The sequence below is a fragment of the Drosophila kikkawai genome, chromosome 2L (genome assembly GCF_030179895.1).
Source record: "Drosophila kikkawai strain 14028-0561.14 chromosome 2L, DkikHiC1v2, whole genome shotgun sequence".
Lineage (NCBI taxonomy): Eukaryota > Metazoa > Arthropoda > Insecta > Diptera > Drosophilidae > Drosophila > Drosophila kikkawai.
In genome coordinates this window covers 16511232-16532389 of record NC_091728.1, presented here as the reverse complement: position 1 = coordinate 16532389, position 21158 = coordinate 16511232, and the positions used below count along the sequence as shown (strand labels likewise).

The 21158-nt window shown below is 40.0% G+C and overlaps 7 protein-coding genes across 9 annotated transcripts in view; 5 read left to right on the top strand and 2 right to left on the bottom strand.

The window, feature by feature from the left end:
- Window positions 1–21158, bottom strand: part of Tg (Transglutaminase) — a 26782-nt gene extending 5624 nt beyond the window's left edge. Inside the window, exon 1 of one of the 2 annotated variants that reach the window (XM_017170160.2) lies at window positions 21021–21158. In XM_017170160.2, coding sequence (XP_017025649.1) covers window positions 21021–21030 — 10 coding nt within the window. In that variant the 5' untranslated portion in view covers window positions 21031–21158. Of the gene's footprint in view, window positions 1–164; window positions 677–21020 lie in introns of those variants that run through there. The other variant, XM_017170158.2, reaches the window with a different exon arrangement.
- Window positions 1576–2668, top strand: Glyat (Glycine N-acyltransferase). Its single transcript, XM_017170167.2, has 4 exons — window positions 1576–1785; window positions 1846–2090; window positions 2146–2319; window positions 2373–2668. The coding sequence occupies exons 1-4, from the start codon at window positions 1588–1590 to the stop codon at window positions 2587–2589; spliced, it is 834 nt and encodes a 277-aa protein (XP_017025656.1). The 5' UTR covers window positions 1576–1587; the 3' UTR covers window positions 2590–2668.
- Window positions 2748–3881, top strand: LOC108077039 (uncharacterized). Its single transcript, XM_017170169.3, has 4 exons — window positions 2748–2977; window positions 3047–3291; window positions 3350–3523; window positions 3578–3881. The coding sequence occupies exons 1-4, from the start codon at window positions 2780–2782 to the stop codon at window positions 3786–3788; spliced, it is 828 nt and encodes a 275-aa protein (XP_017025658.1). The 5' UTR covers window positions 2748–2779; the 3' UTR covers window positions 3789–3881.
- Window positions 5365–8478, top strand: Spn28Dc (Serpin 28Dc). The gene is made up of 2 exons (XM_017170161.3): window positions 5365–6280; window positions 7427–8478. Exons 1-2 carry the CDS (start codon window positions 5490–5492, stop codon window positions 8355–8357), a joined length of 1722 nt encoding a protein of 573 aa, XP_017025650.1. The 5' UTR covers window positions 5365–5489; the 3' UTR covers window positions 8358–8478.
- Wwox (WW domain-containing oxidoreductase) lies at window positions 8793–13954 on the top strand. Its single transcript, XM_017170165.1, has 6 exons — window positions 8793–8968; window positions 9029–9538; window positions 9601–9780; window positions 13304–13433; window positions 13499–13627; window positions 13685–13954. The coding sequence occupies exons 1-6, from the start codon at window positions 8877–8879 to the stop codon at window positions 13871–13873; spliced, it is 1230 nt and encodes a 409-aa protein (XP_017025654.1). The 5' UTR covers window positions 8793–8876; the 3' UTR covers window positions 13874–13954.
- On the bottom strand, window positions 14142–14959 carry Sirup (Starvation-upregulated protein). The gene is made up of 2 exons (XM_017170170.3): window positions 14666–14959; window positions 14142–14591 (listed from the first exon to the last, which is right to left on the bottom strand). Exons 1-2 carry the CDS (start codon window positions 14718–14720, stop codon window positions 14284–14286), a joined length of 363 nt encoding a protein of 120 aa, XP_017025659.1. The 5' UTR covers window positions 14721–14959; the 3' UTR covers window positions 14142–14283.
- On the top strand, window positions 18444–20603 carry LOC108077034 (protein peste). Of its 2 annotated transcripts, none has more exons than XM_017170163.3 (4): window positions 18444–19082; window positions 19273–19570; window positions 19628–19907; window positions 19977–20593. In XM_017170163.3, exons 1-4 carry the CDS (start codon window positions 18444–18446, stop codon window positions 20317–20319), a joined length of 1560 nt encoding a protein of 519 aa, XP_017025652.1. In that variant the 3' UTR covers window positions 20320–20593. The 2 variants fall into 2 exon arrangements, with proteins under 2 accessions (XP_017025652.1, XP_070139582.1); XM_070283481.1 differs by having other exon boundaries at window positions 18958–19082; window positions 19195–19570; window positions 19977–20603.

Sequence of the window (21158 nt, the reverse complement as noted above, 5' to 3'; positions counted from 1 at the left end):
ATAACAAATAAGGAAATGAGTCAACTTTCAGTATCGCTAGTTCCTCTCCAAACTAAAGGTAAATACTTTGATAAAAATACCCAAAAAAAACCCACTTGCACTGAATTTTAAATCTCGTATAAATCCCAAATTTGGATGACATTCAATAGCAGCAGTTAGCTTACCAGTCTCGTCGGGATTTGGAGCGCCCGCCAAATAGTTGGCATTGAAATTGCGCATACGCAGCTTGGGCTCGTCGCTGCCATTCCTCCGACAGCACTCCGAATCCAGGCAATTCCATTGCTTCAAACACGAGAGCTTGTGGCCCATGTCTCGAGACTCACTGCAACCGGGTAATGCAGGCAATATGTTAAGTATTATTAACCAACTGAGAGGGCGTTAGTCTGGCCTTTATCTATTTGGACACAACCGGTTCTCAGGCCAATGATAAGCCGCAGTTTGTTGATTCGTAGGAGTGGTATTTGAACTTCGGATTGCTGCGGCTGCTTCACTGGAAACCCGCGCAATTACTGGCGACTCATGTTTTGGTTAAACAGCCCCGGGGTATGCGAAATCGACGGAGGCTTAAAACTGTAACAGCTGCGACACCGACGACGGAGAATCACGTCATCGACGACGATGGCTGAGGTGAACCGAAGCGAACTAGAACGCTCCGATGCTGAAATGATACTGCGATTGATTAGGCGAGAGGCAGCCGTGGAATCTTCGGCCAAGTGATCACACTTTACATAACCAAACGAGCAGATGCCTCCACAGCTGACCCCAGTGTCAGGCTAGTTGCTGGCCTCGGGTGTCCAAAAACCAGACATGCGTGTGGAAATTGATCGGCTTTAATGGAAAATAGGCAAAGTGAATCATTATTGACTTTGATTGCCACTTGTGGCAGCCTCTCTTTGGGATAAATGAATGCGGCATGCTGGATAGGTGTGGCTGTCTAATGACAATCTGTCTAGTGACAGCTACCTGTCAAAGTGAATAATCTAAAAAAGGGTTTTTGGCTGAGTGAATCGTAGTTTCTTAGAAATGACAAAGAATCACCGAGAATTTATGATCATTTTGGGTGAGAGGTTTAAATTACCTCACCTTGATGATTAATATTTTGAAGATCTAAACAATAAAAAGGCTGAAATATATATTTTACAACTATTTTGTTTTTATATTTGTTTGATTTTGGCCACTTTTTCTGCACCTAAAATATTTTCTGCACCTAAATAATCAATAAGAGAGAGGTACTTAGTATGTTCATTAAATATTTAAATATTTAATATTGAAATATATTGTTTTTTGTTTTGAATTGCCTTAATATTTCACCTAATGATTTTGTTATAATTTATACATTTAAATCACGCGCACATTTTTTTAGAACATCAACAAAAGCAACAAGTTTCAACAGCTGATGGCGATCGATTGCTTACAGGTTCTAAAAGCCAGCGCTGAAATGAGTAAACTTGTGATCGGTTGTCGTTATCGGTGATCTTGCTCAGTGACGTAAAAAATTAAGAGAATTTCTCTTCACTGCTCGCTGTAAGTGTAACAAAATCTTCGCTTTCAGTACAATTGCTTGCATTCCCAGCTATAGATGTTTCAATGTGTTCAAAATTAATGGAAGTCGCTTGCAATCAGTGGCCAACACTGAGAGATCTGTTTGCAGGGGATCGAAAAAATCTCACCGGTTTCGACCTAATAGACTATTTTGTAAACTATCAGCCAAAATCCAGCAACGAATCGATTAAGATATATACAACTGATAAGAATTGGTTTACACATGGCAACTATATGCTTATTGTGAGAGGTCGATCCTCAATAAAACTAGCTCAGCAAATTTATTTATGACTCTGATTTCAGCACACTGTACTCAGCAAATCCTTTGTTTACTTTGATACCGTCAAGGGATCTCTGGAAGATCTCAAGACTTTATTGTGTTCGTTGAATCTAAAAGAGTGTCATTTAATTTGTGGCTACAAGGAACGATATAAGCCTCTTGTTGAGCAGTATTGGCAAAGTTTGGGTCGAGACCTCAGCGAATTGGATCATCAGGGCACTATAGTTTACCACCTGCCAAGCTCTGAGATACAAGATTGGAAAGCCAGGTAATACAAATATTAAATAAATATGTGTATGATTCTTCGCTATCACTAATTTCAGCATAAGTTCTTCTGTTGTTGTGGGTTATCTCAGTTCCAAGCATGCCAGTTTGGTGGATCAGCATTGGGCTTATCGCTCTCCCGATTCCTTGCCCCTGATAAGGGGTCTCTTGAAGACCAATGTCAGTGCTGGGGTTTTCGATGGCCAAGGAAAGCCCTTGGCTTGGTGCCTTAGGTACTCAGAGAAATAAAATCCTGAATTGCTATTTTATTATATGTATTTTTCAGATCTCCCCATGGCAGCCTGAGCCACTTGCACGTTTTAGCTGCCCATCGTCGTCAAGGACTTGGATCCTTGGCAGTTCGTTTCATGGCTAAGGAAATTGTAGCCACTGGCTCTGAAGTTTTAGCCACAGTTGTCTTCGATAACGAAAACTCCCGCAGAATGTTTGAGAAATTAGGCTTTAAGCCCATCAATAATATATATTGGGCTGTAATTGCTTAGATTAAACACACAATTGTATTAGTAACATTTAAAAGCGAGTGCTCTTTTATACCCAATAAAATAACGCAAACAAGTGCAGTTTTTTTCTCCCTAGAAATACATTTTCTCTTTAAACAAGGCATGAAACACAGTTCTCTTATGCTTCCAGATTAGTACTTGACTGACTTTTGTGCAGAGAGGTTGTGTTGTGATGTCCGAGGCACTGGTCGAGATTCCCCGCAGCGATTGGGTAAAGCTGAGAGAATTGTATACCCACAGAGACACCGATCCCCTGGGCTATCCATGCATTAATAATTTCATACAGTGGGTGGAAAAAGACCCTAGTCTGAAGGTCAAGTTCTTATCGCTAAATGGTGACTGGCAGAAAGATGGAACCTTTATTTTGACTGTAAGTAATGCAGATATATATATACATATATATACATACAAACATATCTTTACTTTTTTCTCCATTTAGTGGCACAGGGATGTCGGGCTTAACCACCTCTACTTCAACACCCTCAGTGAGAATTTAGACACCATAACAAAGGCTCTCGAAGTCTTAAAGCCTCTGGAAAATGAATACATATTCTTTGGCTTTGCCTCTCGTTTTAAGCCTGTAGTCGAACATATAGGCAAGAAGTTTTACACCAAAGAACTCTTTGTTGTTGGCACAGTTTGGTATAAGGCCAGCAAGGAGCTCGTGGATACTTTTACTTTTGAGTGAGTTAATATTTGTCGACTATTTTTCTGTTATATTAAAGTATATATTTTAATACAGGGTCCCACCAGGCCTTACTCTGGGAAATCTGTCTGTTAAAGATGCCGAAACTATAAATGAAATCTGGCCGCATCGTGCCCCTGGATCCGTACATTTTGTAAGAAATTTAATCCAACTTAATGTTAATACGGGAGCCTACGATGAGAATGGCAAATTGGTGGCCTGGTGTTTAAGGTGAGAGTACCAATCATTTTAAAATGTAATATTATATATATTGAATATCTTTAGATTGCCAATTGGTTCTTTGGGCCTGCTGCAAGTTTTAGACTCTCATAAACGTATGGGTCTGGGCCAACTGATGGTCAAGTCCCTGTCCAAGAAGATTTCGGCTCTGGGCGATCAAGTTCTGTCTCCTGTAGTCCACAAGAACACAGCTTCTAGGAATATGTTTGAGAAAATCGGTTTCCAAGCTATCGACACAGTTTACTGGGCTGATTGAGGAATTTATTCATTTAAAAATGCAGTATTCATAGCCAACAAAAAATTAACACAAAAAAAAAAAATACTAATAATAAAACAGAAATGAAATTTAGTGATATTTTGTTTATATTATTTGATTTTAATTATTTTATAAAAAGAAATTCAACTTAATAACAGCAAACATTACATTAAACTAATGTAATCTTTACCGGAAGATCATAGATACTTTTTATACATACATTAAAAATTATTCCAATTATTTGTTTAGTCATCATAGCACTAAAAGGTTAAACTAATTGTAGACTTATGAGCTGGCAGAGATGAGTGAGATTTTGAAAAGAGGCACTGATAATAAAAATCGCGTGAAAATTGCGAGTTTTATTAGTTAAACAGGTTATCGGAGGGACATTTTTTGGAGAGGATTGAATTCTATCTAATTTGAGATCCCAATGTTATAACAAAAGTTTGAATTTCAAAGTAGACATTAGGACCTTATTTTGTAGAATTAATTATAGTTTTTTAAGTACATATAAGCTATGAATATTTATATATTTTTTTTTTATATTTATATCTTTTTTCCTTTACATTTAAAAATTATAATCACGTTCAGGATTTTTTATTTACTTTCCGAAACGTGTGATTCCATCTGTCCCTGTTTTTAAGTTGTCAGAAAACCTTGGAAATTCCGGAAGGGGCTTTCAATGTTTTTGACTTTTGCTTTAATCTTTTTAAAGATTACGCCACGCCTAAATTTATTGAATATATTTAACTTTACTTACTGCAATCATTTAAACGAATTCTAATAACATATAAGCTAATTTTATGTTTAAACAAGTCTCACAATAAATCGATTAGCACTAGAGTAACGTTTCAAGTGACTTAATTAATTAATTAATTGTATAATAAAAGTTGATTAATTTTATAATTAGAAAACCCTTACACGTGTTTTTAAATAGCCTTAGAATAGCTTTTATTGGCGTAAATTTCGAACGACGCTGCAGAGCTTATATTATTCATATTTCCCAGGTAATTATAGATGCAAGTCAGAAATTCTTGTGGGACAACCGCCAGCATCATCGCTGAGCACATCTTATTCTTATCCTAGGTGGGGGAGATCCCCAGATTCACAGTAGCAAAGTGCCACCTTAAGCAAACTTTCCAATGACAAAGCCGAGAATACGCACCTAACATAAATCATATAGTATAGCTTTTACCGTATACCGCTCACTGCTTATATATATATTTAAAATATTTACTCAGCAGCAAGCGCACGAGCTTTGAGCCATGGACGTCACGGGTCAGAAGGCGGAGCTTCATGGAGTGAAAGAGAGATCCCCGGAATGGATTTCCGGCACACATAGTTCGGAGAAGTGCAGGCGGAGGCAAAGAGTCAATACAGAAAGTACCGATCGTCGAAGATCAATAACAAGTGCAGAAATTGTGGCGGGAATGTAAACAAATCTCGGGTAAACCCGGTGAGTCGGCGAATAGCTCTCCAAGATCAGCTGCGAGAGCGGCTTGATAACGAGTTTCCGATTCCAGTTTTATAAAGATGCGCGCTCAGCTCAGTTCCAGCTCAGTTTGGCTTTAGCAATTCGAACGGACACATTGCGTCTAACCCGATTATATATATATATACATATAGAATATATATATATATATATTTAAAGCTATATATAGGTTCCGTGTGCGTTCAAGATTATTAGTGGATTGTTACAAAATGTGGCGCTTGATTCTGGCCTTCCTGTCGCTGAGCGTGGTGTGCTGCCAGTCGGAACTGTTTCGGGATGATATCAGATCGCCAGAGAACGTAGCCAACGTGCACCGCCTGATAGAGGAGAAGAGGCAGCGCGAGGAGCAGCAGCAGAGGCCACAGGATGTACGCCAGCCACAGGTGCAGGTGGTACCATCTGTACAGCACTCGGAGCTACATCCAGATCAGCAACTTCATCAAGCTCCATCCGTGCCCTTCCCAACGCTGGCGCCTCTGCAATCCCCCAGTCTGGTTAGCGGCTTTGCCAGCCAGAGCGATCCCGTCAATCCCCGCTTCGGAGCCAGCGCCATTAAGCAGCCTTATCCCATAAGTTCTGGACTTGGAGCCACGCACGTCGATCTGGCTACCTCGGAGCAGATTTCCCGATCTGTTCTGCTTTTCGCTTACAACTTGGGACAGCATATGGGTATAAGGAAAACCGAGATCTTCTCGCCGCTGAGCATTGTTCATTCACTGGCGCTGCTCTATCTGGGCGCCAGGGAACGTAGTTACAATGAGCTGGCCGCGGTCTTCAAAATCGAGGACACCAACAAGTTGCACCAACAGTTTGGCCTGATGCTGCAGGATTTGCAGCAGCCCACCCTGGATCAGGTGTCTCCCGGCCGTCCTCTGACCAACTGGCGGGCCACAAGTCCGATGCGGGCGAACCGCAAGTCCCAGCGACCGGGAGCCCATGAAGTGCACCTGGCCAACGGATTATTCACAGCCACCGGCTTTACGCTCAACCCTGACTACAGGTAAGCTTTGATCCGCTCCGAGATGCGGGTAATTGACTGCAAACTGGATCTGAAGTGAGAGATCAGGTTGGGGATGGGCGCTGGGAAATGCCAGACGATTAGCGGTTGCCTTGAGAGGGTACACAGAGAGAAAATAAGGAACTATCGTTCTAACTATTCATTTTTGTTATAATATTTACATTTTTTTGGGCAAGAAACGCTAGAAGAGTTCTTGTGGTCGGTTTTCTCATATCGAATTAAGGAGTTCATTGCTTAATTCCAGGCAATTATCCATTAAATCAAAATAGTTTTCAAAAAATCTATTTTTTAAAATACTTCAAAAAAAAATTAATGTTGCAGTGTAAGAAAATTACACACACATTTCCAGTGCGATATCACAACACGTGCTTTCATTGAGAATTCTAAACCTAAAATGTTTACTATTTAATAATTAAAATCAGCAATGAAGCAAAATTTCCAAGTAGGAATGGATTTTAAAATAATTATAATTTGTGCTTAGAGGGTTAATTTAATTAATCCTTTACAATGATTAACAGAAATCTTACTTATATTGTTGTGTAACCGGAACCGGAATTAATTAAAAATACGATTTTGAAACAAGATAAGCTCGGTAATCCAATTATTATACAATTTAAATATTGACCCTGAAACTGAAATCGCAAAAGTTTAAAAAAGCTTTGTTATCAGTTTTGCGAGATGGAATTCAGAAAACTCGAAAGCGATCGTTTAACTTGTTTTTATATATATAAACAAACAACTGAGCTTTTTTTAAATATTTAATAGGTATAATAGGAAAGCCAGGATTAATATTGTGTGTGATATGATATATTGAGGGTTTATTAAGGTGGAGCATTTAAATCGAAAAGGGAGCTATAATAGGCTTAAAATCAGTTTAAGCGGTTCTACAAAAATTAGCTTAGCACACTTTTAGACAGCATTTCAATAGATTTGAAAATCAAAAGCCACTACCTGACACTCCTTCTTACTCAAAGTTTTCTGTGGGTTATTTGGTATTCAGTTACATAGCCAGCTCTCACATAGCTTCCCCATTAACTGCTCCACTTTGCATATCCAACGTTGTTTGCATGACAAACAGGTGATTTTTAGGCTCGGTTACTTATGCGTTCTACTTTGGTGCAATTACAGGACGGTGCTCACCGAGCTGTACGGAGCCGAGCTGGAAGTGCAGGACTTCGAGGGCAATCCGGCGACATCCACGTACAACATTAACCGCTGGGTGGCCGAGCACACGCGAGGCCATATTAAGAACATCATTGCCAGCGAGATCCCGCAAAGCACGCGGATGATCCTAGCCAACGCCCTGTACTTTAGGGGCTTCTGGGAGACGGATTTCATTGAGTCGGCCACGCGACCGGACAACTTCTATCCCAATGGCGAGGGAACGCAGCCGGTACTGAGGGTGCAGCTAATGGCCACCGGTGGCACCTTCCCGTACCACGAAGATGAACAGTTGGGCTGCCGAATCATTGGACTGCCCTACAGGGGAAACCTGAGCACAATGTACATCATCCAGCCGCTGAAGTCCTCAAAGGTTGAGTTGATGGCCCTGCAAAGGCGTTTGTCGCCGGAAAGGATCGAGGAGCTTATCAGCAGGATGTACAGGCGATCGGCCATTGTGGCCATACCCAAAATGCACCTCACCGAGTCCGTCAATCTGAAGACTATGATGCAGAATATGGGTCTGGGCGGAATCTTTAGCACCGTAGAAAATGATCTCTCCCTGATCGCCTCACACGAGACTCGAGCTTCAGCTCGTCGACGTGCCGTCACCACAAATTCCCTAGGCGGTAACAGTCTGCAGAATCTGGAGGCCCAGCGAAGGGCGCCGGGTGGAGCACACTCCGATCTGGTCGTCGACGACATTGTTCACAAGGTGGACTTCAATGTCAACGAGCAGGGAACTGAGGCGGCGGCAGCCACCATCACCTATCTAAAGAAATCCGGCCCGGATGTGATCTTCCGGGTGGACACTCCGTTCATGGTGCTGGTGCGTCACGATCCCACCAAGCTGGTGCTCTTCTACGGCCTCATCAATGAGCCACCGGCGACTTATTAACATTAAGCTAAATCTTAATTAGTTAAGCACTAGTTGCTAAGTTCGTTGACTCTAGTTAGGAAGCCCATTAATCATTTTAAATGATGCAAATAAATTAAATCATAATTATAATATAGGAAAACCACCTGGAAACTTGTCATTTACTCAGTGCTCTGATTTGTTAGGGTATTTTTTATCGTATATTTCAATCTGACTTGAATATAACCTGTAGAAATTATAGAAAGCTTTATAATTTCCCGGCCTTTTTACGACAGTTTCCAGAAGAAACACTATTTAAATTCAAATTTATAACTTAAAATTGTGGTTTATCGCCCACAATCTGGCAACACCATGATGAGCGGTTCGTTATCGATTTTAGTAAGACCATTTTTCGTTGTACAATAAACATCGATGTATAGAATTTTTTTAAATATTTATGGTATCGATAGCGACACCAATATTTTCACATCTCTATTGTTTTGCCTCAAAAAAGTAAATTATTCATTAAACTCGGTTTTAATAGTACCAGCCCACTGTAAAATGATATCCCTACCCGACACAGACAGTGAGGATGAGCTGCCACCCGGCTGGGAGGAGAGAGCGACCGACGATGGCACCGTCTGCTATGTGAAGTAAACAAAGGTCAAGTGGAGTAATAAAATACAACCAATAACAATTTACTTTCCCATTAGCCAACAAAGTAAGACGTCGCAGTGGACGCACCCACGCACAGGTCGCTCCAAGCGCATCACCGGTGAGCTGCCCTTGGGCTGGGAGAAGTACTACGATGAGCAGGGCAAGCGGTTTATGTTCATCAACAAGGAGACGCAGCAGCGTACAAATGTGGATCCCCGCTTGGCTTTTGCCGTGGAGGAGCCAACGCAGAATGTGGCGCAGGTGCGGCAGCGCTTTGATTCCTGTTCCACTGCCCTGCAGGTGCTGCACGGCAAGGATCTGCATGGCCGCCTGGCTCTCATCACGGGTTCCAACTGTGGCATTGGCTTCGAAACGGCTCGTTCATTGGCCCAGCACGGCTGTGAGATCATATTCGCCTGCCGGAACAGAAGCTCTGCAGAGGCTGCCATCGAAAGGATTGCCCAGGAGCGCCCGGCAGCCCGGGCCCGCTGTCGTTTCGCAGCCCTGGACTTGAGCTCCCTGCGCTCCGTTCAGCAATTTGTTAGAGAAATCAAGCAGAGCGTAAAGTAAGCTTATAGCCCATCTAAATACAAAAATAAGAAATACTTATGAAGCCTCTTATCTACAGCCATATTGATTATCTAATACTGAATGCCGGCGTTTTTGCTCTGCCCTACACTAAGACCGTTGATGGTCTGGAAACCACATTCCAGGTCTCGCACCTGTCCCATTTCTACCTCACATTGCAACTGGAGACGCTGTTTGATTATAAAACACGAATTGTGGTTCTGTCATCCGAATCGCACAGGTAAATTGGAATTTCAGTATTTAAACACGTAAATAAAAGGGGGTGAAACAAGGCTTGGGGGAGTAGAGAGTGACATATCTTAATTTACCTTATACTTTGGTAACCTCAAACTTTTTTTTGCAAACTAAACTTTTTTTTTAAGATATTTTAATGTGTTTTTTTACCCTAAATTGAAATACAATTGTTACCTTTTAAATTGTATATGATACTTCCAAATTTTTGAATTTGAATACTTCTGGCATAAATAAAATATAGAAAATTAATTAATAATAGGAAGTTCTTATTAAGAACAATACCAAAGCAGATTTATTTAAATCAATGATATAATACTTTAATACATAAAGCATATCCACTTTTTATTGCCTGCACTGTAAATCTAGTTTCAAGTTCCAAACTTTTATTTTTTGCCGGCAAGCAATGGCCATTAATGCAACCGGTATGGTGATTGGACTCTTCCAAATGCGCAATTTTTAATTTGTGATAAACATATCTTGCTTTTTAAATTTAAACTTAATATAAAGAATACAAAAAAGGCGCGATAAGCTACTTTCAACAAGTTCTGAATACTATCAAAGGTCCAAAGTGTATTTTATTCAGGAATTGGGTCAAATCACTTGACCACAACTAATTTGTTTGTGGAAAAGATGAAAAAGCATTTAAATAATATATTTTAAATGACTTTTAATATAATATTTAAATTAAATACTTTGTTTTTTAATAATCTAGAAATCTGCTGTTTTCAAAATCTCCAAACATAATAAGAAATAGTGGATATTTCCTAGTCGCTATCTCCAATTAAACATTCACGTCTGGCATTCCAAGTTGTCGGACTTTTTATTTGTTTACGAGTTGATTGCACTTTTCTGCCTCCACATTGTGGACTTTGGACCGACCGGTTTCTATTGGCGCTTTGGGGGCAAACTATTCATGGCGCAGCCAGAAATAACTATGCATATTTCTTGCCCAGCCATGCCGGCTAGTGTAGCACCGTCTTCCAAAATTACTTCTGTTTGCTGTACATCTCGTGCGGTTTTGTTTACAATACATTTTTTTTTTTTTTCAAGGCAAAGCGTAGTTGAACTCGGCTTGGAAATTCATTTTTTTCTCAGCCTACGACGGTTTCGTTTACATTAAGTGCTGCGCACTTGTAAACAAAGGCCACAACATAAAGAAAAATAATTATGACGCTGGCACAGCTGTGATTGTATTATCAAAACAGAAACCCCTTTCTATATTCCCTCTGGCCCTCGATTTTTATGCCTGCCTCACTGATTTGGACATAAAAACAATCAGCCTCACGTGCAGACGTAAAGCACAGTGGGCCGAAAGGGGGGCTTCGGAAAATATGTACGTAAAATGGCTTAGTTAAGATAAAGTATAGGTAGATAGGTATAGAATGTCTTTATATTTGTTACATGTATGTATGTAGTTATTAGATAATAATACATACATATTTATTAGAAAGGTCGGTGGTATAGGGTTCCCCTACAATTAGCTGTGGAGTTGAAATTTAATCATACCAAAACCATAAAAAAATACTTTATACATATTTATTTAATTTTTTAATATTTATAAATGAATTATTTATTAAAAGCACACCTAAAACATTCACATTTTATTAAATTTATCATTATATAAAATTTTATAATGTAACAAACATATTTTGTACTTTTCAAACCCAAACTAAGTATAAACAGTGATACAGACTGCTTTATAAATTTACGAAACAAAGCCAGGAGCTGAATGATTCTGGCAAAAATAGCCCCCCTCAATTGCGGTAATCTCCGCTAACTCGCTTAATTAGATTGATTAATTTGGGGGAACGACTGACCCACTGTGCGAGCTGTCGGAGATAAATCATCTGGCAAACTGGTCGCGTGAAGCGGCGGAAGAACTTGAAGCCAAAATGAACCAAAATGGATTTTATGTAGTTGCTTTCGGAGGTGGTTTTTATATCTGCTGCGTTCGTTTTTTCCAGCACGTACAACATTTTCGGCTTCACAGAGCGAGTACATACACAGATATCTTGCTTAGCCTGGCGAACGTGCCACAGAGAGTCGCGTGCGCCACTCGGTGGAGTACTCGCAGATAGTCATGTATGCCACCAAACACAGTTTGTTCCAGTTCAAGATATTGTATCTGTGATGATGCATTGCGTTCGGTTCCTATTGGGGTCAAACTCTGAGCAATCGGCCTTAGGTGCTAACTGATAATCACTTTCGAAGGGTAAATAAACAGATTTACTGCTTTGTGCAATTCAAATGATTTTATTTATTCCCACCAGCCTGCAGAAATTTTTAATGTAGTCAAATTTATTCTGTGCGAAGCACTGAATAACAAGTTGTATATAATTTGGGCGTTTATAAAGTAATAAAGATATAAATACTTAATATTATTTCAATGTTATTATAGAATTTGAAATTTAAAGAATTTATAGCAAAAACTTTTTAGAATTTTAACTACTATTACTATTACTATTACTATTTTTATTAAATAAGATTAGGAAAGTTAGCATAAATTCAAATTAAGACAGTAAGACGGTGAAATTTTATTTTGAATGGATTTCTGAAGCTGATTTATTTTTGTTTTAAACATTTTATTTAAATACGTTACTCTGGAATCTCCCTAATAACTACAGAAAATTATTTCTGAATTAAGAACCACTTTTCAAGCAAATCTGCTGCTATTTAGAGAACAACTTTCTGCATTTCTACTTCCTTTAACTGCATACTAACCAGATACGTTCTTTGTCTTTTTGTTATTTAAATATACGTACGTATTTATTAAGACCAGATAACATGCAACCAGTAGTACCTACCACAACATGTGCAAGACCCACGCCAACGGGACGGAGGCTAGTTCTATTTATCATGGATGCGGCCCATACTTATAAATAAAACTGAATTTGCATACATTTTGCGACGTTATTTTTACATCGCCCCCAAGCCGAGCGCAGATAGACTCCATATACTCGAAATGAAAACAAATCCAAAGTCCAAAATGTGCGCGAGGTGCTGTAGAAACGTTGTCATGTTGCGGCTCCTCCAAATCCTCAGGGAGTATGCGACCCGCGCATGCGCTACACGTGACCAAGTTTAAGAGGGGGCTTCCCCTTGTTTGTCGGGGCGGGGAAATATATATATGTATAGTATAGGGTCTACCCGACAGAGTTCAGTATTTATTTCCGAGTGTCCTTGTTTATTGTCTGGCTTTTGTTTCGACTGCCACCACTTGTTGTGCCCTTTGTCTGCGCCGTCTTAGTCATAGTACTGCACTATGCTATGTTTTTGTTCCTCTTGAATCTGGATCCCATTAATGAAGAGCGTTAAACGCCGGCTATGCCAGTGCCAATGCCAATCAAGACTCGTTTTGCGATTGTCGACCGAGGCGGGAGCAAAGTCCAATGGGTTCAGCCGGCTGGATGATGTGTGTATATGGCAAAGAAGTCGGACGCGGCGGGGCGGGGACAAAGAAATGCGACGTATAAAAATCACAGAACTCCACCTCCACTATTTCCTTTCAGATTTGCCAATCTGCCCGTGGAGAATCTGGCGGTGCATCATCTGTCGCCGCCGCCAGAGAAGTACTGGAGCATGATGGCCTACAACAATGCCAAGCTGTGCAATGTCCTGTTCGCCCAGGAACTGGCCCAGGTGAGAGACAAGACCAAATCTGGTCTCAAATTGGATTGACTTACTTGGTACTCTCCCTTTCCCAGCGCTGGAAGCAGCGAGGTATCTCTGTGTTCAGCGTACATCCCGGCAATATGGTATCCACCGATATCTCGCGCAACTATTGGTTCTACCGCCTGCTGTTCGCCATAGTGCGTCCCTTTACGAAGTCCCTGGTAGGTGGTTCTCTCTCCGTTTTGGCTTGACCCTACACTAATTATTTGCTACATTAGCAACAAGCGGCCGCCACGAGCATATACTGCGCCACAGCCAAAGAGCTGACGGGCTTGTCCGGACTGTACTTCAACAACTGTTTCTTTTGCGAGCCCAGCAAGCTCTCCAGGAGCGCCACACTGCAGCAGCAGCTCTGGCAAGTCAGCGAACACTTGCTCACCGAACTTTTGGAACAGGAGGAGCATTAGCTCAAGTCGTAAGTTTGGTTTTATATATTTAATAATATTTATACATGATGCAATAAAGGTCCTTGGTAATTATAATAATAATTGATGAGGGTTGTAAATCCTTTTTGAGGTACAAAGTCTAAAACAAACAAAAACGGGATCGATGTGATTTAATTTGTTTAATTGTAAGCAATCCAGACAAACTAATGGGAAGACCAAGTATGCAAATCAACTAGATTTCTTAGCTGAAACGGGTTCAACCACGAGTTAATGTAAACGCAATTGTCTGTTTAGCTTTAAAAATATTCTGTATTTCTTTTTTTTTTTTTAACACTATAAGTATACATTTTGTTTTGTTTTTTCGATTTCAATTCTTAGTGGGTAGCATTTAAATAACAGCCTAAGTACTAGCTAAGGAACTCTTTGGGGGACTAGAAGTCGGAGACGCGGCCCTTGCGCTCCCAGTCGCCGTAGCGCGTTGGCTCCGGTCCGGCCGGTCCGCCGATCTCGCCCGTGTACGGATTCGTCTGGTTGGGCCACGGCTTGAGGGGCTCCTTCTCCTGGTAGGGATGGCGCGAGAACTCGTCCAGTTTGCCCAGCGGCGTCTTGGCGCGCAGCTTCTTCTGGAAGGCCATCAGCTTCTGCGAGGGCGTCGTCTTGGGCTCCTTAATCTCCACCACCATGTCGTTGCCGCCCACGGAGGCTGCCCGCCAGGCGCTGCTCGTCGACAGGTAGCTCACTGCTCGGAAGGGCGAAAATAAATCGTTAGCACCGCGCACAGGGAACACTCTAAGCACACACAACAACACACACCTTGCTTGCCCATCTGGGGAAGGGCTCGCGCCGATTGCCTGGCCATGGATTGCATTTTGTTTTGATTTGTTGTGAGTGTTCTCGGTTATTATGCAAGATGCCGGGGCAGGTCTCCTGGTTTGCCACTTGTTGTTTGCGTTTGATCACTGGCTTTGGTTCACTGCAGCTCGAGAGTTATTATCACTCGCTTGGATGTGCGCGTCTGAATTGGAATCTGAGGCTGCGTTTCGCTTTTATAGCCCGCGCCGCTGTTTAGTTTATTTATTTTTCCGCCCCCAAACAGCGAGCAGTGAGACCGTATATGGTTAGGTGACGTATTTTTGGTATTATACTGCAGAGAAACAGCTGACGTTACAGTTTGAAACGTAACGAATATGATTACGTTACAGTTTGAAACGTAAAATGTTTTCACATCCCTTAACAACATGTTTTTAAAAGCATTGATGCGACAACCCCACAGACGATACGGCAACTCCGCTCGTTGACGTCTTCAGAATCCAGTAAATTCAAATGGGAAAAACGTTAATTACGTAATATAGCAATACAGCTGCATAATAATATAGCATTGTGACAGACTGCAACTCGAATTAAAGCGATCTGTTTATAATTATTAAATTTTAAAAAATGGATTATTTAAGTCTCTTAAAAAAAAATACTTAAGGGGGGACATCTGAGTAACTTTTTTTAAAAATCGAAAACATTTTTTTTGCTTAAAAAACACTCTAGGGTCTTAAAAATAACATATCAAAAGATAGAGTCCGGCAAAAGTTTCTAAGTGTCGAAATTTTCCATTCTGCGGCGATGCCTCACATGTAATCATATACGATTTTAAAACTTTAAACGCGTTTTTCTCAGAACCACTTTTTTTGAGTTGGCCGAAAACATAACTCGAACAAATCTTAACCGATCGATCTGAAATTGCGACAGTATATCCAAAATACCTATGGCTATCGACACACGTAAGATTTTTTTTTTTTTTTGCTAATTTTTTTTTTATCAACAATTTTGTGACGTTTTTTTTTCATGAAAATTGAAAAAATTTTTAATCACTCACCATTTTGCTAAAAATCAAAATATCGAAAAAATCTTACGTGTGTCGATAGCGGTTGAGATCAGAAACTAACAAAATTTGATTTTTTGTTCTAGATCAAAAATTAAGGACGTTAGGTTTTCGGCCATGGACCCCATTTTGTTTTCGATTTATAAAAAAAAAATTTATTTTGTAGTTCACATCTAATTTTTCGATTGGCTTTTTCATTTGGCCAAAAAAAAAATTCTAGAAAATGGGCTTTTTTTTGCCAGTTACTCAGATGTCCCCCCTTAAAGCTATCATATTATATACTCGTGCCCTGTTGCATAATTATTTAATTATTCATTTATTATATATTACTTTATTTATACATTTTAAACTGGCAGTTGACTAGGCATTATCGAACTTATCATTATAATTCAATATATTCAATTATAAATTCCTTGTAACGCCCAACAATCAACTTTCAATCAATTAACAAGTGTAACACTAACCGATACGATCTTTCAGCTTAAAATACATAAGCCTCGATCGTGACAATCAATCGGTAATAGGGGCTTCTCATGTTTTCAAATCGACTTTTTCTTTCTGCTGTTATATATTTTACGCTGATTAGAAACAGTGGTTTCTTAAATGGAAGCAATATCTCTCACCCTTTTTGATTTTTCGAAGTGCCTCAAAGGCCGCCTGGGCCTTACCTCCTTATCGCCCTGAGCCATCGTCAATTGGGAGCAGACGATTAGGAATTGGGGTCCGGACATTATCACAACTTATCAATCGAAAACCAAGATCTCTCAGCAAACATGCAGGGCGTAAAACCCAAAAAACGAGGAAATACTTTTGTAATATTTTAAATTGCAGGTTAAAGTTGTCTTTTTAGTACTTGTAGAGCACTTGATTTGGGGAATTATAAGATAATAGCCACGCATGGAGTCGTCGAATGATAACCCCAGAATATGGAGCTATTGAACCGGGGTGTTACACTTACACACCAAGCGAGTCTCGACTATAAACTGAAATTCACTGAAAGAAATTATCTCAATACAATAGTCTTATTAATAATTTAATACATTTTTAGCACGGTCCGAAAAAACCTTGTAATTTAACTCTTTTTCTCATAGTCGATCGTGTAAATTTGTTTTCATAATTTATACGTCATCAATAAATGCAACAATATGTCAGCATGCGTTTAAATTTTCGCTTATGCATTCCAAAAATTGCTACCAACACAATTATAATAAGAAAAAAAAAACAAATTGGACAGAAAACTGTTTAGTTTAAGAATATTCTGGTTGTCAAAGTTTTAATTTATGAAACTATGTATTCCTTTCATAAACCTAGATACATATATTATAAGTTCTCCCTTATTAATACCTGTTTAAACTCCAATAACATTTCTCAGTGCATAAATTAACGTTTTTTCTCAGGCTCAGTATCGCTTTATTCTGTCATTTATAAGCATTTTCTGTCGCTGTTCTATATAGCCGTCTTCTCGTATTGAAAAATATACATGCTTTCCTATCGACAGCTCAGTCGTTATCAAGACGGCACTCGAAGCGGTTCGATTGCTACTACCAGACCAAGAACTACGAATACTCAAACTAGTCAGGATCGAAAGTGAATTAAATATAGTACATATGTAAATAGTTAGCACAGATACTCGAGGAGCTTAAGAAGTGGTTCTGCGGAAAGTCTTGCAACTGGCTCTGCATTATTATTATCAGAGTTGCCCGATAACCTACAACCTGAGTCGTGGACTTGGGCTCGAATCAGTGCCAGCTCAGGCAACATAAGGAAGTGGGAGTGAATCAGAATCGCTGAGAAACAGCGAGCAAAGACCCCAAAAACCAAGTGAGTTTTCAAAAAACTATTAAGACATAGACAAAACAAAACTGGGATCACAAGGCTTGGAAAACGTTCAAGTTAGGACTAAACTGCAATACAGGATTTCATTAGGAAACTAATGACTAGATCAGTTTTAAACATATTTAACCTGTAACGCCACTAGCTATACCATTACCCTAATATCACAGTACTACTTTCTGTATAATTTGAATTAAAATATCCTACAACAAAAAAGAGCTTAAAAGCAAATAAGTAAGTGATTCTGTTGAATTCAAGAACAGGTAAATAACTCTGGCGTAAATTCAAATTGTTTACGATATTATTCTGGAATTCCACGTTAAGTAAGCTTTATCTAGTGCAAAATTGTTTATAAATAATTACATAAAATATTAATACTAAAGACGCGTAATTAACTGAAATCAATCTGTGAGTAAGCTGTTTATAAATATTTACATTTTAAAGACATTTACGCTATCCTGGGGGCAAAAAAATTATGAAACTTAATTTGCATGGAAAATTAAATGCAAGCACTCAATCTTAATTGTAACAAATATTATTCATTGAACGAAGTTAATTCCGAGATACTTAAACTAGACCAGTTTTTAAAACATTATGTAAATTTAAATTGGCAAACTGCTTAACTGCAGGAGCGTTTGAAAACTAAGATAAATTTAAACGGTTTGTAGATAAGGTACTACCATTTACTACCATTTATTAAACGGAATTTTTTTTTGGCATTATAAATTTCTGCTACCAAATAAATGTATCAAAATGGTAAAAAACTTATTGACGTGTTAAGGCAGAAGTGGAGGGACTAGCTGGGCTATGAAATACATTATATTAATTAACTAAAGTCCAATTTCGTTTTATCCTTCAGAGACCGCATTTTTATCATTAGCCAATATGATTGGGAAAAATCGCATTCTGCGGACTAGTGCCATGGGAATACTCTTGGCCACCTGCAGCCTGTCCGCACTGGTTTACATGGAGATGATCGAGCGCTGGGTGCTCAAGTGCTTTATGGTTCTTAAGCCGGGCGCCTTTATCACCGATCTGTGGCAATCGCCGTCAATGGATGTAACCGTGGACTTGTACATATTCAACTGGACGAATTCGGAGAGCGTAAGCGATCCCACTGTAAAGCCGCGATTCGAGGAGGTTGGCCCCTATCGCTTTACGGAGCAGATGCAGAAGGTCAATGTGCAGTGGCATGATCACAACTCTACGGTGTCCTATATGCGCCGAAGTCGCTTCGATTTCGTTCCGGAACATAGCGCCGGGCGACCCTCGGATCCCATTGTGACGCCCAACCTGCTCATCGTCGGTATCTACCAAAAGATGCTATTGTGGAGTCCGATGGTTCGAACACTTATGCTAATGGCCCTTAGCGTGTACGGCAAGGAGCGCACGATGGTACGGCGCGCCGGCGAATGGTTGTTCGACGGATTCAACACACCACTGATGAAGGTGAGCAAGTTGGTGCCGCCAAGTATACTGCCGGAGGTGGACTTTCCCTACGAGAAGATCGGCTACGCTTATCCAGTAAGTACAAGAATTACATGGCTAAGCCACTGACTCAATCTTAATTATCTTTTTGAATTCATAAATTAATTGATTAATTATTCGCATAACACCTACATTGTATCTGAACAAGGTTGTTACAGATTCCTAAGCAAATGCTGATAAGTGCTGTTCAAATGAATATTCATAATGACTAATTGACTAATCGTAGCGCAATGGCAGCATGGAAATTTACGGCCACCATAACGTCTACACGGGCCGAGACGACTTCCAGAAGTTGGGTCAAATAGCTCGATGGCGCTACAAAAACGTCACGGAAGCCAGCCCCCGCTGCTTACTAAAGGGCAGCACTGGGGAGTTCCATCCAATTCCGCTGGTGAAGGGCAGGCCCATCTCCTATTTCCTGCCAGACCTGTGCCGCGAACTGCAGGTGGATTACTCTGGCACCACCATCTTCGAGGGCGTGGAGGCGTTCGTCTACAGGGGCAGTGCCCGAAATTTTGCGAATGGTGAAAGCATTAACATTTAATTTGTAATTGTAATTTAAATATATTCTTCATTTTTAGGTACAGACAATCCGGATCATAGGTGCTACTGCCAGGAAAACTGCCAAGAGGTGAGATCCGGTCTCCTAAATATATCCTCCTGCTGGTACGGAGCGCCCGTTTTTGCATCCTATCCGCATTTCTACAAAGCCGATCCCTACTACAGGGAGCAAGTGGAGGGTATGAAGCCCGATAAGGACCGTCACGAGATGGTCATTATGTTAGAGCCCAAGACGGGCATGGTGCTTGAGATCAAGGCTCGCATTATGGTCAACCTGCTAGTGGAACCCAAACACATATCGTAAGTTCAAGTCAACAGACCGAGATATATGTACAAAGTTTTTAAAATACAACATTTTATCATTTACAGGGTTTACCGAAACGCGCGAAAGACCTTCTTCCCACTGATTTGGGCGGACTACAATGTGCACGTAACAGATGATCTCCTAGGCTATTTGAAGCTTATACCGATCCTCGAAATGGTGGGCAAGATTTGCTGCATCTTGGGAGTTACCCTGGGCGTGCTGATGTTGTTCTGGTACCCTCACCAGCTGTTCTGGCAGAAGCGTCTGATGCACAAAATCGAGATCAACACTATGGATACGCCCAAGATCTCTGCCGACCCAACGAAGAGCAGCGGTGTGGAAGATTCACCACTACTGAATGGACTGCAATATGTTGGGTCCAATGAGGGGCCGGACTGTGCCCACTGAGGGCTGGATAGGGTTTAAGTCACGACGTAGGGTTAAGTTTGCAGGGTTTTATCTTGCCTAGTCTTTAAAGTCTAAGGGACGGTTTCACAGTGTCCAGTTAGGGTGGGTAAAAATAAAAATGTACATTAAAACATTTACTGCCTGATTTTTAAAACCTTTGGCAAATAATTTTTAAAAATATTCAAAGCAACACAATTATTGACTGCATCCTTGATATTATATTATCCGAGAATTGTTAATTAGATTTTAAGAAACTGGGCCGATTCCAATAAATAGTAAATGGTGTTAAAAATTCGGTGTTTTATCGGTATCCCCTAAATCATTTACATACATATGTATGTATGCATGTATGTATGTACTATGTACTTTAAAAAATAATTATGTGGAAATAATAAAGTGAATCCCATTCTTATTAGCATTGAACTGCAATCGCCCCGGCTGAGCCGTTTCATACCCGATTCAACAAAATTGTTTACCCTACAACAACCGGTTTGGAGCGAAGAGAGCCAAAGAGCGGGAGAGAGCGCAATTATGCTCATTATACCCTGCGACCGTCATGGCACATTGGTTTATTGTATTAATTCATAAATATGTATGTATTTCAAAATATTTTAAATATTTAATTCAATTAGAATTATTAAATTAGTGCATGTATAATTAATATTTTTATATTTTAATTATTTGATAATTAAGTTACTTACATTTTGGCATGTATTTAAAAATTACAAAGTCATTTTTGAGAGTGTCGCTATTGTGTTACTCTTGTTTCCTTAAAACGGTTTTTTAGTGATGACACAGTAGTAGTATTATGGACGCAGAAGGGTATCCGTCTGTCACCA

Excerpts from the sequence above, each read along its gene's own strand:
- Glyat (XM_017170167.2), top strand. The coding sequence starts at position 1,588 with ATGTGTTCAAAATTAATGGAAGTCGCTTGCAATCAGTGGCCAACACTG. Across the intron at positions 1,786-1,845 it reads ATGGCAACTATATGCTTATT|CACACTGTACTCAGCAAATC; the intron begins GTGAGAGGTCGA and ends CTCTGATTTCAG. Across the intron at positions 2,091-2,145 it reads ATACAAGATTGGAAAGCCAG|CATAAGTTCTTCTGTTGTTG; the intron begins GTAATACAAATA and ends CACTAATTTCAG.
- LOC108077039 (XM_017170169.3), top strand. The coding sequence starts at position 2,780 with ATGTCCGAGGCACTGGTCGAGATTCCCCGCAGCGATTGGGTAAAGCTG. Across the intron at positions 3,292-3,349 it reads GTGGATACTTTTACTTTTGA|GGTCCCACCAGGCCTTACTC; the intron begins GTGAGTTAATAT and ends ATTTTAATACAG. Across the intron at positions 3,524-3,577 it reads TTGGTGGCCTGGTGTTTAAG|ATTGCCAATTGGTTCTTTGG; the intron begins GTGAGAGTACCA and ends GAATATCTTTAG.
- Spn28Dc (XM_017170161.3), top strand. The coding sequence starts at position 5,490 with ATGTGGCGCTTGATTCTGGCCTTCCTGTCGCTGAGCGTGGTGTGCTGC. Across the intron at positions 6,281-7,426 it reads ACGCTCAACCCTGACTACAG|GACGGTGCTCACCGAGCTGT; the intron begins GTAAGCTTTGAT and ends GTGCAATTACAG.
- Wwox (XM_017170165.1), top strand. The coding sequence starts at position 8,877 with ATGATATCCCTACCCGACACAGACAGTGAGGATGAGCTGCCACCCGGC. Across the intron at positions 9,781-13,303 it reads CTGTCATCCGAATCGCACAG|ATTTGCCAATCTGCCCGTGG; the intron begins GTAAATTGGAAT and ends ATTTCCTTTCAG. Across the intron at positions 13,434-13,498 it reads TCGCCCAGGAACTGGCCCAG|CGCTGGAAGCAGCGAGGTAT; the intron begins GTGAGAGACAAG and ends TCCCTTTCCCAG.
- Sirup (XM_017170170.3), bottom strand. The coding sequence starts at position 14,720 with ATGCAATCCATGGCCAGGCAATCGGCGCGAGCCCTTCCCCAGATGGGC. Across the intron at positions 14,592-14,665 it reads TCCCCAGATGGGCAAGCAAG|TGAGCTACCTGTCGACGAGC; the intron begins GTGTGTGTTGTT and ends CCTTCCGAGCAG.
- LOC108077034 (XM_017170163.3), top strand. The coding sequence starts at position 18,444 with ATGATTGGGAAAAATCGCATTCTGCGGACTAGTGCCATGGGAATACTC. Across the intron at positions 19,571-19,627 it reads TGCCCGAAATTTTGCGAATG|GTACAGACAATCCGGATCAT; the intron begins GTGAAAGCATTA and ends CTTCATTTTTAG. Across the intron at positions 19,908-19,976 it reads GTGGAACCCAAACACATATC|GGTTTACCGAAACGCGCGAA; the intron begins GTAAGTTCAAGT and ends TATCATTTACAG.